This window comes from Carassius carassius, chromosome 17 (assembly GCF_963082965.1).
Source record: "Carassius carassius chromosome 17, fCarCar2.1, whole genome shotgun sequence".
Taxonomy (NCBI): Eukaryota; Metazoa; Chordata; class Actinopteri; order Cypriniformes; family Cyprinidae; genus Carassius; species Carassius carassius.
In genome coordinates, this window is record NC_081771.1 from 22,942,332 (window position 1) to 22,956,910 (window position 14,579).

A 14,579-nucleotide genomic window follows, 5' to 3' on the forward strand; every position below is an offset into this window, starting at 1 on the left:
TAATAATTATTTTTATTTACTGCAATTACCAAATAATGTTTTAATGTGTGTAGTTGCAGCTGGGTCGTGTAACACGTGTGCAGAAACATAGGAAGATTCTCAGAGCGGCACGGAATTTGGACCCAGAAATGCTGGTCATTGAATACAGAGGCAAAGTCATGCTCAGACAGCAGTTTGAAGTCAATGGACATTTTTTCAAAAAGTATGTATGTGTGATTGCATCTGTATATACTGTTGAACATCTAGTTGATCTTAAGAGTTCGATTTGAATCACGGTACATTTTGTAAAAATAGTTAAATGTATCTTATTTGTAAAACATGTATTGCAAATTGAGAGTCTTTCCTAATTCCCTCTGTTGACTCCACTCCAGGCCATATCCATTTGTCCTGTTCTACTCCAAGTTCAACGAAGTGGAGATGTGTGTGGATGCCCGAACATTTGGCAATGATGCACGGTTTATCAGAAGATCATGCACACCCAATGCTGAGGTGTGAGACTAATTTGTTGAATGCTAACTGTTAAAGGCATGTTCACACCAAGCATGATAACTATAAAGATAACGATAAAGATACAGTTCTGCAAATCATTCTCAATATTAAAGAATAGCAGAGTTCACACTACAACTATAACGATAAAGGCACAAAGAAATGATATCATTGGAATCATTTTCGGAATTTTTTTTTCCAGCTGATGAACGATACATTGACAGACAATCATTATCCATCCTGCTATAATGAGCTCGAGAATTTAAAGCGGCAGATGCATGTGCTCTTAGAATAAACAGACGATATTGTTCGCTTTTGTGGACGCTAATATCATTAACTTTATAGTTATCTTTATAGTTATTGTTCTTGGTGTGAACAGGGCTTTGACTTAGGTTTGCTTCACTTAAAGTGCATCTGTTCATAATTTCTTTGCTCAGTTATATTATTTTATTACTTTTCTCCTGTATACACTAACTCGCAGGTGCGGCACATGATAGCAGAGGGGATGATTCACCTGTGTATCTACGCTGTTGCTCAAATTTCAAAAGATTCTGAAGTCACAATCGGCTTTGACTATGAGTTTAGCTGCTGGTTAGTCACTTAAATTTGTTTATTGACATTTATTATTAATTCTAAATAAACTGTGATATGAAGTGATATGTGTGAAAAAGTGTGTATTGACACTTATTCTCTAATTTTCCCCACAGTAATTATAAAGTGGATTGTGCATGTCTCAAGGGCAATCAGGACTGTCCTGTGCAGAGACACAATCTCCGCCCCCTTGAACTGCTTTCCCCCCAGTCTTCAAACTTTGCCCTTCCTGGAGCAGAAACACGGAGGAGACGAGCCCGACGCAGAGAAATGGAAGAGGACAGGCTCGTAACTGGTGTATCTGATGAAAGCAACCACCTGCTGGAAGATGCAAATGAGACACAGGGAGTTAGTGATACAGAGGTATGTGTTCATTGAACAACAATCGTTAATGCCTTCTTGCTTTTTGCAGCTGCTTTGCCATGTAATGATAATGATGATCTCACATGATGATGAAGCTGATCTTATGTGCTACAGGATGCTCTTATGGACAGAGTGAAGTTGGAGAATGGAGAGGAGGAGTTAGACGAGAATGGAGCACTAATACCAAACAGACGTGTAAGCTTTATTTAGAGGAGAACAGTGATGAATCAATAAATGTTGTTTCATTTATTTAAAAAAAGAACAGGAATATTTTTTTTTTCTAATAAGTTGTTAATGTTTTGTGCCTTCGTTTTTTAACTTCAGTTTTTGATTAATTATTTTTTTCTGGATTAATAAAGACAACAGAATTTCTGAAAAAATGAAACATTTCATAGGGCCCTATTACTGTAAAACAATAAATAAATTATGGATTAGCAATGCCTTTTGATCTTGTAATTAAAATTTAATTGTATTAATCAAAATGCACGTAAAATGTTTATTTTTGTTAAACTCTTTATTGTTTTAGTTTAATCTCAATTAATTAGGCATGATTTTTGATGACTAAAATTTAATTTAATAATTAAAACAGAATCCAGGAAAATTTAAATGCCAATAAAGAAGAATCCAGAAAAATGTAACTATTCTACACTATATGGATTTTACAAATATTGGAATATTGGATTTTATCCTATATTCACCATATCAACCTCTTATTCTTTTTGTCCCCCTCAGTCTCGTGATGAACGCAAGGCAGAGGCCATAATGCACATGTTTGAGACCCTTGATAGGAGAAAGAAACGTGGTCAGGGCACAGCGCAGGCTACACCTGAAGAAACCAAACTGGAAGCAGGGGAGGCAGATGTTCCCTCCCTTATATCAGGAAACTGTGTTCCAAATACAGGAGCAGTTGGAGGAATCAGTACAAGGCGCACCTCCTTTGCTGCTGTGGTAGTAAATTTTTTTCCAGTTTTTCTCAACTTTAACACGGTTGTGTTTCATAATGGTTGTGTGTTTTTACATGCTTTCTCTGTCTCTTCATTAGGAAACAACAGATATAGACTCTGAAAAGCCCCCTGCTACACCCAGTCCTGCCCCTAAATCGCAACCTGCCCGCGGTTCCAAACCACGTCCTAAGAGCCGCATCTCCAGGTACCGCTCCAGTTCAGCCCAGCGTGCTCGAAGACATCGGCAGGCTCTTTCTCAGCAAGCAGCAGAGGGAGTTTTAGTGGGAGGTGAAGAAGGCAGTGCAGGGGCAGGCCTCAGGGAGCAGGGCCAGGGAGTGGGAGCTCCAAACTGTGGGAATCTCCAGGATGGAGAACTATGTGGAGCCGCCTCTTCAGGGATGGGTAGTAAGACTAATGTCAGATACCCGAAAACCAAAAAGGTGATTTCATCTTGCACTGTAAATCCTACACAGGGTAATTGTCATGCTGTTCTTGCGGTGTTGTTCACTTAATAAAAAGTATTCATTCATGCGCTCCAAATGCATGTTCTGTGTAGGGTTGTAGGGATGCTGGATCCTATCCCACTGTCTTGAGATATAGGCAGGGAAACACTTTAGCATTTATTATTGTTTTTTTAGCCTGGCAAAGTTTTAACCCAGTATAATAAGATGAGCCAGAGTGCAAGTACTTTTTTAATACTGCTGATTAATATCGGCATAAAATGGAAGTTACGATTGATTTTATTTTGGGGCGGGATTAAAATTGTGTCCACCATTAATTGGTTAGATTGTTGACATTTGTTATTGCTGCGATCTCATTCACTGGTGTACATTAATCAGAGAAGTGAAGTCATTGCAAGAGGGGAATTTTACAGTAATTCATTTTTTATTTTTTTTTATATAATTTTTTTTTATTTTTGTTTTGATTTCATTGTGACTTTAAAATCGGCATAAAAATGGAAGTCGTTTTTTTTTTTCCTGTTGTGATATACTATATATATCTATATACACTATATAAGCGACTTTTCAAACAAGAAAAAATGTAGCTCAGGATTTTGTCCATCAGCAATTGATTGGATGGTTGGATTGTCATTTGCTAACTGCTGCGATGTCATGTGAGTGACATGTTTCTTGAAGGGAGGGATTGTAGCCCAGTATCGAGCCTAGTGTACAGATGTTATTGCGATGAGGAGGGCAATTTTTTTTTTTAAATTAAATTAATATTATAAATTAAAATTATGTGCATGAATAAATCTTTTATAATTAACACTCAAATTTTTCATTAAATTCTATTTTGTGGTGACTTTTTAAAAATAATTATTTATACTATTTATATTATTCCTTTTTAACACTGTAAAGCTGCTTTGGTGCAATCTGTATTGTATAAAGCACTATATAAATATAAAGGTGACTTGACTGTGGTCGGCTATGTTTCAGAGCTGCAAATGTAGTAATGTATTATTTATGTCTTTATTCTCTCTTTATAGTACCTGGTGACGGAGTGGTTAAATGACAAGGTTCCAGAGCGGGTTGAGGAGTCTTTGGAACGCCCTTTACGCATCACCACTGACCCTACAGTCCTGGCCACCACCCTCAACATGCTGCCTGGACTATCTCATTCACCTCTCATCTGTACTACCCCCAAACACTATGTTCGTTTTGGTTCACCGTTTAACCCAGAAAGACGCCGGCGACCCTGTATGATTGACCCTGCTTATGGTTCTTGCAAGAAGGTTAGAATGAGTTACTGAACAAGTTAATTAACGTTAATATGCTTCTCTACAGTGGCAATCAAATTTCCCCCAGAAATTTTTTTTGGTTTCTCTAGTGTAGATTTTTTTGTTTTTTTTTTAATATGTAGATTAAATTGCTGAATTGTTCAAAGACTTGGTTGTCTGACATAAAGTTTGTATTTTGGCTCTATATAACAATATTTGTTATTGTTGTTGCATAGCATGGCTTTATGTATATCTGTCTGAGCAGAGGTGGATGAAACAAGCGATGGATGAGAGCATGTTATCTGGCCTATTGGAAGATGGAACGGAGTCCAATTCGTCCCACAAAAGTAACACCAGCAGCACTAGCAGCTCTCAACCGTTCAAACCTGGTAATGGCTTTTACTCCACCATTTAGACTGCAAAATGTGAATTACAAGCCTTGGTATCATAGATTTGGGGTTTTAACAAGTGTTTTTTTATGTTGCCCATTGTTCAGAGCTGACTGCACCATTTAAGAAGAGGAAATTGAAGTGTTCATCAGAAACGGCAGCTCCACCTTCTGAACTCTTGTTACGACCATTGTCCCCCATCACCCCACCTCTGCCCTCCGAACTTCCCATGACACCTCTTCATTCGCTCATGACTCCCTGCTCGCTTTATTTAGGTGGGGAATTGGAGAAGCTGAATGCTACCATGCTTTCTTACTCTCCTCTCACATCCCTACCAGCCAGCCGCTGCAATACACCTCTACAGTTTGAGGTGAAAAAATTCACACACAAACACAAAATGGATTTCTCTCTCAGTATAGCAGCTTTTAGAGATTTGCTGTAGTAATAGAAAACATTATACCTGTATATGTCTTGGTTCTTTTTTACAGAACATCTCTTCACCTGAGGCCTCTCCTGTGCACAGATCAGAATCTCTGACTCCAGAAGTAAGTTTAAGTTCTCATACACATACCTAAAACTGTTATAGTATTTTTGTCTTGTCTTTAGGCAAAATATCGTTAAATTCTTAAATTAAGATGCATTTGCTAGATAAACAAATGGACGCAAGATATTTAGTCTTGTTTCTAGTGAGGGAAAAACGAAATTGTCCATTTTGCTTAAAACAAGTAAATTATCTACCAGCGGGGTAAGTAAAATACTCCTGTTTTAGGACTATTTTACTTACTCTACTGGCAGATAATTTATCTTATTTTAATCAAAATTCTCTTAATGTAGTTTTTTTTTTCTTCTCCTAGAAACAAGACTACATATGTCATTTTGCTTAAGTATTTTTAGATATTTTGACTAAAAACATGGCAGATACTGTAAAAGACAAAAATTGCAGTGTAGCATGTTCAAGTTTGGATTTGAAGATGTGTTTATGAAGTACTTTGAAGTAGAAAATTATGATACCTGCTAAATTAAGTTTTGTAGATTAAAAAAACAGTGTGCCAATAACCATGTGTTAATATTATTCGATGGACCTGAGCTAACATGATTATTAAAAACTGTAACAAATGTGCTGGTCATTATAAGTACATTTATTAATATTACCTAACTAACAATAAATAATTGGACTTTATTGTAAAGTGTTACCCATCAAAATTCTTTTGAGTGTTCATCAGGAAAGTTGTACATTCTGTTTTAATGATCTCACTTTTTTTTCCTGTTCAGCCCTGTTTGCGACCAGACTTCACTTCACGGGTCACTGCCTTCCCGGACTTTTCCACAAGCCGGGGAAGCCCAGCTCCTATGTCAGATGACTTCTCACTTGCTGCTCCAGACTCTCTGAATGGATCCGGTGGTGGGACTCCCCACAGCTCAGCTGTTGTGTCCAGTCTATGTGACTCTTCCTTGGTTTCACATGCCAGTGAGGCACAAGCCAGAGAACAGGCCTTTAGGACAGAATTTAACCTCATTTACACCTGCTCTCCCCTCAATGCCAATCTACCCACTGGTCCAGTAAGTGACAGACACTTCCCACAATCAGAGGGAGGCTTGTCCACGTCTGACTCAGACTTAAGCACAATATGCTGCCAGGGGCTGCTGATGGAAGCAGGGTCTAGCTCTGGCTCTCTTTCAATGTATCTGGACACACAGTTTGGTGGTGGATATTCAGAGCGCAGCACATCCCCCAACCCAAGCAATCCACCACAGAAGAAGAAGGCAAGTCCTACAGCCACATCCTCCATTTACAAGTGGTTTGTTTTTCCTTTAGTATGTGCGGGGTGATGATAATGTATCATCCAGTATATTATTGTGGAAATAAAAATAATTTGTTAATTTAGTTCTTAAAACACAACATAAAAATAGATAAATGTTGACCATCTTGCCCCATTACAGCTACAGATGTAAGATGACCAACATGGGTACATATCCTAATTATTCTAATTGGGACATCTAAGGGTCTATTTTAACTTGTCTCTCTCTCGGTTTTTTTTTTTTTTTTTACTTTTCTCCCCGATACCATCTAAATTAAATATTTTGTTTAGATCTTCTGTTTGGAAATCTTCTTCTTACCCTGTTACCTACCAATGTGCTTGTCCCTGAGCATCATCTCATCTTTACAAATGTAATTAAGAGAGGATATTTCTTGACTTTGTGTAATGTAAATAAATAACTGCTGGACTATAAACTGAAACAGTTTATTCAAAAAGAACTATTCTTAAAGCTTGGAAAAATCTAGGTGGGTTAATTCATTATTCTCTTAAAATCATGAAGGGTGGTCCTCTATCTTGCATGAAACTCCCTGTTTCTCTCTTCCTCCTCTTCGCTCTTAAAACTCTTGCAAAATCTTTCTTTTCACCCTTCTCTTAAGGCAGAAGGTCATGGTGAGTGCTGGTAGTCAGCTGGCTGGCTTGTCTGGGTACCAGGCATTAGCTGTAAAGGGCCAGTTCAAGCCAGGGCAGAACATGGTGAATATCAAATAAGTGGCCTCCATCTAGACGTGTGCATGTCCATAACATTTGCATCTCCAGATGATGTACTCCTTCATCTGTATTGATCAAACTGAGCAAAAAAAAAAAAAAAGGTTAACTGCTGCAGAGCCGGTTGTATTCATTCAAAGACACCAGTGCTTTCTCATGGTGAATATGTCTGTATGTTTGTGTGGGTTTTTCTTTGCCGTTGTTATGAAGTCTATAATCCTAGTTTAAAAATATTTTCTCATGGTCTGATGTTATTTTTGCAGTTTGTTCTAGCTGAAAGAAAACACTTTTTAATTTTATTAAACAGCTTTTTATTGGGATAATACAAGCATTTAATGTGGTGTTTTTCTGAATAGTGTTGGGTAATAATGCATGCTTTGTCTTTCTCATACCCATTGAAGTTATAGATGATGTCATTCTACATCAAATGTGTCATGCATGAGTTGCATTATGTGAACATGAATGTTATGCTGCATGCGTGTACTAAGAAATTATACTGAAGGAGAGAATTGCCTGCCTATTCGTCATCCATGTGCATCTTTTAGTCACACTTACAGACTTTATTTCCGTGTAGGTCTCTCTGCTGGAGTACAGGGAAAGAAAGAAAGGACCCAGGGACCCAGCACCTCACGTCACAAACCTCAGTTCCATTTGCCCACGCACAAAGTCTCCAGGACAGCCGCGCATGCAATTTCAGCCTTCAGTCTCTCCGCACAATTCGTTTTCTCCAGAACGACAAGCCTTCCCACAGATAGAGGAGGTCAGTCCTCCTGGCATCAGATCTGGAAACCACACACAGACCACAGTGCTGGGAGGACCAGAATCCAACCACTGGTGAGGGGAAAAAAAACAAAGATTCATGCCAACCTATGTCAACAGTTCTGCTCAGTGTTATCTTATTGCTTTCACACTGTTGGGGTTTTTGATTTTGAGTTTGTTTTAAATTTACATTTTCATTTACAGTTTTATTTTATTCTAAATAAAAACATGAAAGCCCACACACAATCTTCAAAAGTCTTTATTCATAAAAATAATGAATAAAATGGCCTCTGAATAAAGACTTCTGAAGAATTTTTCTTGAAGGACATTGTGTACAGGCTTTTGTGCTTTTTGTGCATTTTTACTGTGATCTATTTTCTTGGACCTACGCACAAGAGAACTGTGATTGCATAAACCTCAAGTGTTTGGTGCAGTTGTTCACAGTGCATTGTTTTCAGGTGGATTTTATGTGCATTATTTATTTTTATTCATATTTTTTTATTTTATTTAGGTTTAATATTTTTATTTCTAGTTTTTCAGGAGTTCAGTTTGTTTTCCATCAAATATATATAGTTTGTTTTATCTTTATTTTAATTTAATAAACCTGCTCCATTTAAATACTAGCTCTTCATACTCGTTCTCACAGATTGCTAATGAACGGTCATCGTGAATGTGGTCATCTCTGACTTTCTGTGTGTGTCTATCAGGATGGTCCCTACATCAGTTGAGCGGTTGAGGGAGGGACAGGGTGCTCTGGAGCATGTTCTGAGGGGTAATCTGAACATAGAGCGTGCCCTTAAAAGAGGAGCAGAGTCATTAATTCCAGATGCCGGAATTAATGACCAAATCAGCAGTCGTGACAAGAGCTCTGGTATGATTTTAATTTTTTATTGTGTTTGTTTGCTGTTCAATAACCATCAAGTATGCTGTTAGCAGAAGAGTTTGACTAGTTCTCTGTCTTGTCAGATGCTGTTGAAATGGACAGGTTTGATCATCAAAGCTCATCTCTGGCCTCTCCCTTAAAAAGTCCTTCGCTTCGTCTACATCAGGTAGAATGTTCATGATGCACAACAGAGAAAAAAAAAGATTTAATATGTATTTCATGTATTATAGAATATGGAATTCATACACTACCAGTCAAAAGAAGTTTGGAGTAATTAAGATTTAGTTTTTTTGTTTGTAAAGATATCTCATATGCTAACAAAGACTGCTGCTCAAGTAATCTATCTATCTATCTATCTATCTATCTATCTATCTATCTATCTATCTATCTATCTATCTATCTATCTATCTATCTATCTATATCGTGTGTGTGTATAATATATATATATATATATCACATACCACACACACACACGATCCTTCAGAAACATTCAGATATGCAGATCTGGTGCTCAAGAAACATTTATTATTACTGTATTATTATAAATGCAGAGAATCGATGTCCTCTTTAATAGTTTTTATGGAAACTGTATACTAAATCTGTCTTTTAATGGACATCCAGCAGATGCTGCCTCTCCAGCCAGAATCCCATCAGCATTTGGAAAGCCCAGCCTATGACCAGCAGAGCTCCTCCTCTCCATTCTGTCAGTCTGTAAGCCCCTCCCCTCCCCGCTGCAGCTCTGGGGGGCCAGGTTACTATCCTTCAAAGCTGACCACACACAGCCCGCTCACCCAAGAGAGCCCATCCTCTTCTACAGTATCTATCTCCTCAGTGGACTCAACAATGTGTGCGCCACATCCTCGTAGCAGCAGTGGAGGTGGAATGGACACCTCAAGCCTTAAAGCGAAACTGTTGGACAGCTCCCTGTCTGCTGCTCTCTCTCTACCCGCCAGAGGCCACCTGAAAATGGACAGTGCTGCAGTACCACACACACAAGGTGCTCATGGCTCCAGATTGGCTCAGTCGTCCAGAGTCCACAGCCAGAGAACAGACAGACCCAGTCAGGCTAACTCAAGACATCTCACAGCTTCTGGAGCACAGCACTATCCACAAAGAAATTTACAGGGTTCGGGGGTATGGACACAGTCGAGGACCTTTTAGGACCCAGAGTGTGCATGTATATGTCTGTGTATGTGTGTATGCGTGCGTGCGTGCGTGTGTGTGTGTGTGTGTGTGTGTCAAGAGAGAGTGTGTGACATCCTCCTTACTTTTACCTGTGGAGAAGATATGTGTTGTTAGAGGGAATTGATGTATTGAGTTCTGTATGGATGGTATATTTTTGTCTTTACTTTCCCCATTTCCTTTTATCTTTCTCCAGAAACTGAATCTCTGCAGTTACATGTAACTTAGTGTGGACTTCATAACAATCAAATCAATGGAACATTAAAGTAACTAGTTTGGAGTATATAACCAGATTTAAATGTATTTTGAAAATTCACCCAAATGCTACAATGATGTGTTCACACTGAAGTGCAAGTATTTAAGAGTAAGAGAAAAATTACGCAGTTGAGCACCAGTGCTGAAACAAAACAGTTTCTCTAAAAGTAAGGTTCTCATGTTTAAGACTTATCTAAGAGTAAAAGTGATCATCCTGATCCTAGATGAGTTTTCAACTTTTTATGTATAATGAATGATATCATGACTGTATGAAATGGCACTCTTTAAGATGCTTTGCACGCTTGACTCGGAGTGCACTCTCCTGTTTTGTTTTATCAGTAGTCGTCATCAGAACAGCCATGTAGTGTGTTCATGGATGGCACGCTTGGCTCAGAGCAAAGTGTTTTTGAATGCACATGAAAGCAGTTCTTTGTGAACAGTGAGTTATTTTCTCACTCTGAATCATTCCAGTGTCTAACTGTCGTTAGGGTCCGATGGGCCTCTAGCCTGTTGAATTCTACTGTTAGTGTCATAAAATCATGATTCACTTGATATATAATACTTGACAAGCAGATCTTATGGTGCTTCAGTTGGTCCAGTTGAATTGTTTATTCTGTTTACCAGTGTGATCACGGTTGCCTCTTAAGGTAAAAACATGCAATTGCCAGTTCAAATTTAGTTTTTTAACTTGTTTCCAATGATTGTTAAAGACCCTCTCTGTGACTCGCAAAGTGTAGGACTTTGTCGAAAAGAATTTGCAGAAATGTTTTTGTTTATACTCCGTTAAAAAAATGTGTACCCTCCCAAGCCCTTTAATCCTAAGTGTATACTTCATTTCTTTCACTTCATTCTCTTCATTTGATTTTCTCTCCTTGACCAGTCCTTGCATTCCAGACATCATTTTAGAAAGGAAAGAAATGCTATGGCCAAATGGTTTGACCAGAAAATAAGACAAAGCAAATGTGCTGCTGCTGTGGTCTCTAAAATGTTTCCCCCTTTTTTAAATTACAAGCTGCTCACAGGGCAGTCTTTTTAACAGAAAAGACACAGTGCTGTACCTCCCTTGGATGATACCTTTTTAAACAGTAAGGTTACCAAGTCATGTGCCATGATATACACAGTAGTGGGATATTTAAACCCTACTTCAAACAAAACCGATGCCCCCTGTTGCATTTAGAGAATAAAAATTGTCTGCTTGATGGATTATTCTAGCGTGGTCCAACAATAGAAAAGATTAAGTCCGTTTTGTTTTGGCCAAGTGTGAAAAGATCTTTAAATGATAACTCACTGGTTTATTGGAATGTCTCTCAAAAAGGAAAAAAGGACTATGTGATCTGAAATTTACCAGCACCTGAACTACATGATCATGTGTACTTGGGTAAAGTGTTATTCTGTTCTCAAAGAAATATAGTACACCAAATTTGCTGCATGATATTTCTTTTGTGTCATTATAACAATTTAGGGTTGGGTTTCTGGGATAAGGTTTTGGTTTAGACTCGCCTCTTCTTAAACCCACAAACATCTGGCACTTTTCTAGTATCCATAAACATATTTTTGTCGTATTGTTTTTATTTTTTACCTAATTGGACACTTTCCCTTTTCATGACATAAGATGCATCACATTTGGCTTTTTAAATAAAATGTTTGTGAACATTTTTAAAACTAGTTTTAGCATTTGCTTAACATTGGTTGCATGGAAAGAGAGCTCAGTGTGAGTGATAACAAAGGTTTGTTTCCATTTATCCATTCATATAAAACATTTTATGGAGTAAGCGCAAAATAAGGTCTATGGTAGGCCTTAAAAAATTTTAAAATCTGGCCTCGTTGTACTCATTACCCTTTTTAAACTGGCTATTAAGATGTGAATTTGGGCGATCCTATCACAAGTGTATAATGCTCAATACAAGTCTAAATGATGTCCAAATTAGTCATTTTGTCTACTTTCATTTGAAGAAATGCATATGACCACATGGCAATCATACTAAAAACGCTGATGCAGGCAAATGTGTTTTAAGAGCAGTAAAGGACCACCTACTCACACAAATCGGGCATACAATTTGTTGGTTACATGCAGGATTAACAGATTATTTTACATAAACACACAAGACTTCACAGAACTAATTCAGTATGTTTACTATCAACATGCATTAACAGGTCATGCATATCTGAAGTTGAAAACAGGTAGTTTGCTAAAATAAATGACTGAGCTGCATGCTACTAACAGGTCTTGACATTGAGATTGACTAACAGACAGAGGTAAAGGAACGTAATTCAAGATTCGTTAATGAGCGCAAATACAAAAGCTTATGTAAGAATTTTGATTTGTGACCTCTAGAAGGTACTGTCACAAAGCTGAAGAAAAACACTAAAACAAGATGGTAATGACACCTACTCAAGGCGTCAAGGGCCTGTCCTTTTACCCACACTTGCAGTCTCTGACTTGGTTGTCATGCTTTTTGTATTTGGCTTTGCGTTTTAGTGTGTGTAGAATTTTGGATTACTGCACTTATAGTAAACATTTTACAGGACACATTTGGTTCTCAATACATTGCACTTTAAAATAAACTTGAAGTGAAGTGTTTTACAAAATGCACATATTCATCTCTGCACCAACATTTTTTATAACCGTATATAAACTTCATAATCATGGGAAGAAGGAGGCGGAACCGGCCGACATTCAAAACTAAACTTAAATGATAAAATAAACACAAAACAGCATGACAGCCCCTCGCGGACAACTGCAGCGCACAAACAAAACCAAAACACAAAATGAACCCCAGGCCTGGTCCTCTATCGTCCTTCACTGTCGTCGCTTCTCTTTTGTATCCTTCCATCTCCTCCATGGGACTCGAGACCGGTGAGTGGAGCAGATGTCGCTCATTTACCAATCACTCCACCGGCCTTGCTCTGTTCTGTTCCCACGGCTCTCGGCCCCGCCCCACTCGTCACAACATTTATATAATACTACCAAATGATATGGCATATCTAAGTAATTTAACTTAATGGAAAGTTTTCCTTGGAATCTAAAGATCTTTGGAGACGTGAGTTCCAGAACATGAATGATTTGATACGCTTACCCTGAAATAAGGGTAATGAGTTTTGGCATTTTCCCTACCATGATAGTCTTGTATACTTGTCTGTGATGTATGTGCATTCTCAAGTAGCAAAGACTAAGAAGGCTTTTACACTGGGCTCGTTTGCTGTGGTCCGAGCACGATTGTTCCCAGCGCCGCCCGCAGCATTGGTCAGCTTTCACACTCAATAGTTGTATCGAACCCAGGTGCGTTTGCAGTCACCTTTTTTTGTTGTTGTTGTTATTTTGGTGCTATTATGCACAGTATAATAATTAACTTTAATTTTAATTAATTTAATTTTGACTTTTAGGAGTGTGTGGAATCACCCTCAACTCTCTCATGTTCCAAGTAGACCGGAGATCTCCAAAATGGGGCGTGAACTCTAAAAGAGGGCAGAACCTCCAAAATGGGGCGGGGTCTCCTTTCGCAAAGACTTTCACCATTGGCTGTGGCTTCAGCCGACTGTTACTGACACTTACATTTCAAAATAAAATTTTATAAATTAAACATTTGTTTCTAGTTCATCTAAAATAAAATACGTTAAATAAATAAATGTTCTCCATGAGAGCAGAGACCAAAGCTTGTGTCCAGTGGTGTTTGGACCCAAGTTTGAACCTCTGCTTCATAATGTAAACAGGAATCACTCAGGAGCTGTCCCAGCAGAGGTGAAAGATTTTATTATATCATTTTATTCCAAGCAACAGGGCCGTCCCGACTCCCGAGGGGTAGTGATGCTGGGTGTAACTAAAAAAGTGCCATTGTCCGGTGACTCTCATATCGCATAATCTTATTAACTGTTAATCTCCTGAACTGCAACTTTACTACACTATTCAGCGCCAATTCCGCCATTCAGTCAATTTCACTGGTTAAGGTAAGGTGTGGGGTAGGTTTAGGGGTTAGCATTTTTTTGTTGCATAGTGTAGGAACACTAACTGACAAAACCAATAAAAACTTCAGAATCAGCTGTGGGGCGGCGTGGGAGGGAGGAAGCCACGCCCTATTTTGGAGATCCCACACCTTTTTGGAGTTCCCGCCCCTATTTGGAGATCTCCGGGCTCCCTTTTCTCATGTGTTGAGGAAACAATGATATCGACAGTGTTATGCATGCGCGGAATACTTTACTTCCTGAACAAGTGCGCACCCGAGTCCGTGTTGCTTGCACATTCACACGAACCGCGCCACAGCTCGGGAGCAACCGAACTCAGACCACCTTCTCCAGGTAGTCTCAGTGTGCTTTCACACTTGGTTCACTTGCCTGGTCCGAACCCGAGTTCGGTTGCTCCCCCCTCCCCTTGCCCCCGCTGGACTGTGTTCATATTATAATATTTGAGTCCGAACCGCGGTTCGCTTGCGTCATCAAGCCAGCAGCTGTTTACCCCGTTGCTTGGTAACAACAGCGCAGGAGAAGGCG

The 14,579-nt window shown here is 38.8% G+C and overlaps 1 protein-coding gene across 5 annotated transcripts in view; it reads left to right on the forward strand.

The window, feature by feature from the left end:
* The window catches only part of LOC132161329 (histone-lysine N-methyltransferase SETD5-like), a 33,741-nt gene extending 23,429 nt beyond the window's left edge, over positions 1-10,312 (forward strand). For 4 of the 5 annotated variants that reach the window (XM_059571295.1, XM_059571297.1, XM_059571298.1 and 1 more), the window contains 16 exons: positions 54-202; positions 372-489; positions 968-1,077; positions 1,194-1,440; positions 1,555-1,635; positions 2,173-2,388; positions 2,483-2,824; positions 3,871-4,116; positions 4,367-4,490; positions 4,598-4,860; positions 4,979-5,035; positions 5,763-6,254; positions 7,590-7,849; positions 8,482-8,645; positions 8,741-8,823; positions 9,279-10,312. In XM_059571295.1, the coding sequence (XP_059427278.1) occupies positions 54-202; positions 372-489; positions 968-1,077; positions 1,194-1,440; positions 1,555-1,635; positions 2,173-2,388; positions 2,483-2,824; positions 3,871-4,116; positions 4,367-4,490; positions 4,598-4,860; positions 4,979-5,035; positions 5,763-6,254; positions 7,590-7,849; positions 8,482-8,645; positions 8,741-8,823; positions 9,279-9,818 (3,492 nt within the window). In that variant the 3' untranslated portion in view covers positions 9,819-10,312. The remainder of the gene's footprint in view (positions 1-53; positions 203-371; positions 490-967; positions 1,078-1,193; positions 1,441-1,554; positions 1,636-2,172; positions 2,389-2,482; positions 2,825-3,870; positions 4,117-4,366; positions 4,491-4,597; positions 4,861-4,978; positions 5,036-5,762; positions 6,255-7,589; positions 7,850-8,481; positions 8,646-8,740; positions 8,824-9,278) is intronic. The other variant, XM_059571296.1, reaches the window with a different exon arrangement.
* The last annotated feature ends 4,267 nt before the right edge of the window (positions 10,313-14,579 follow it).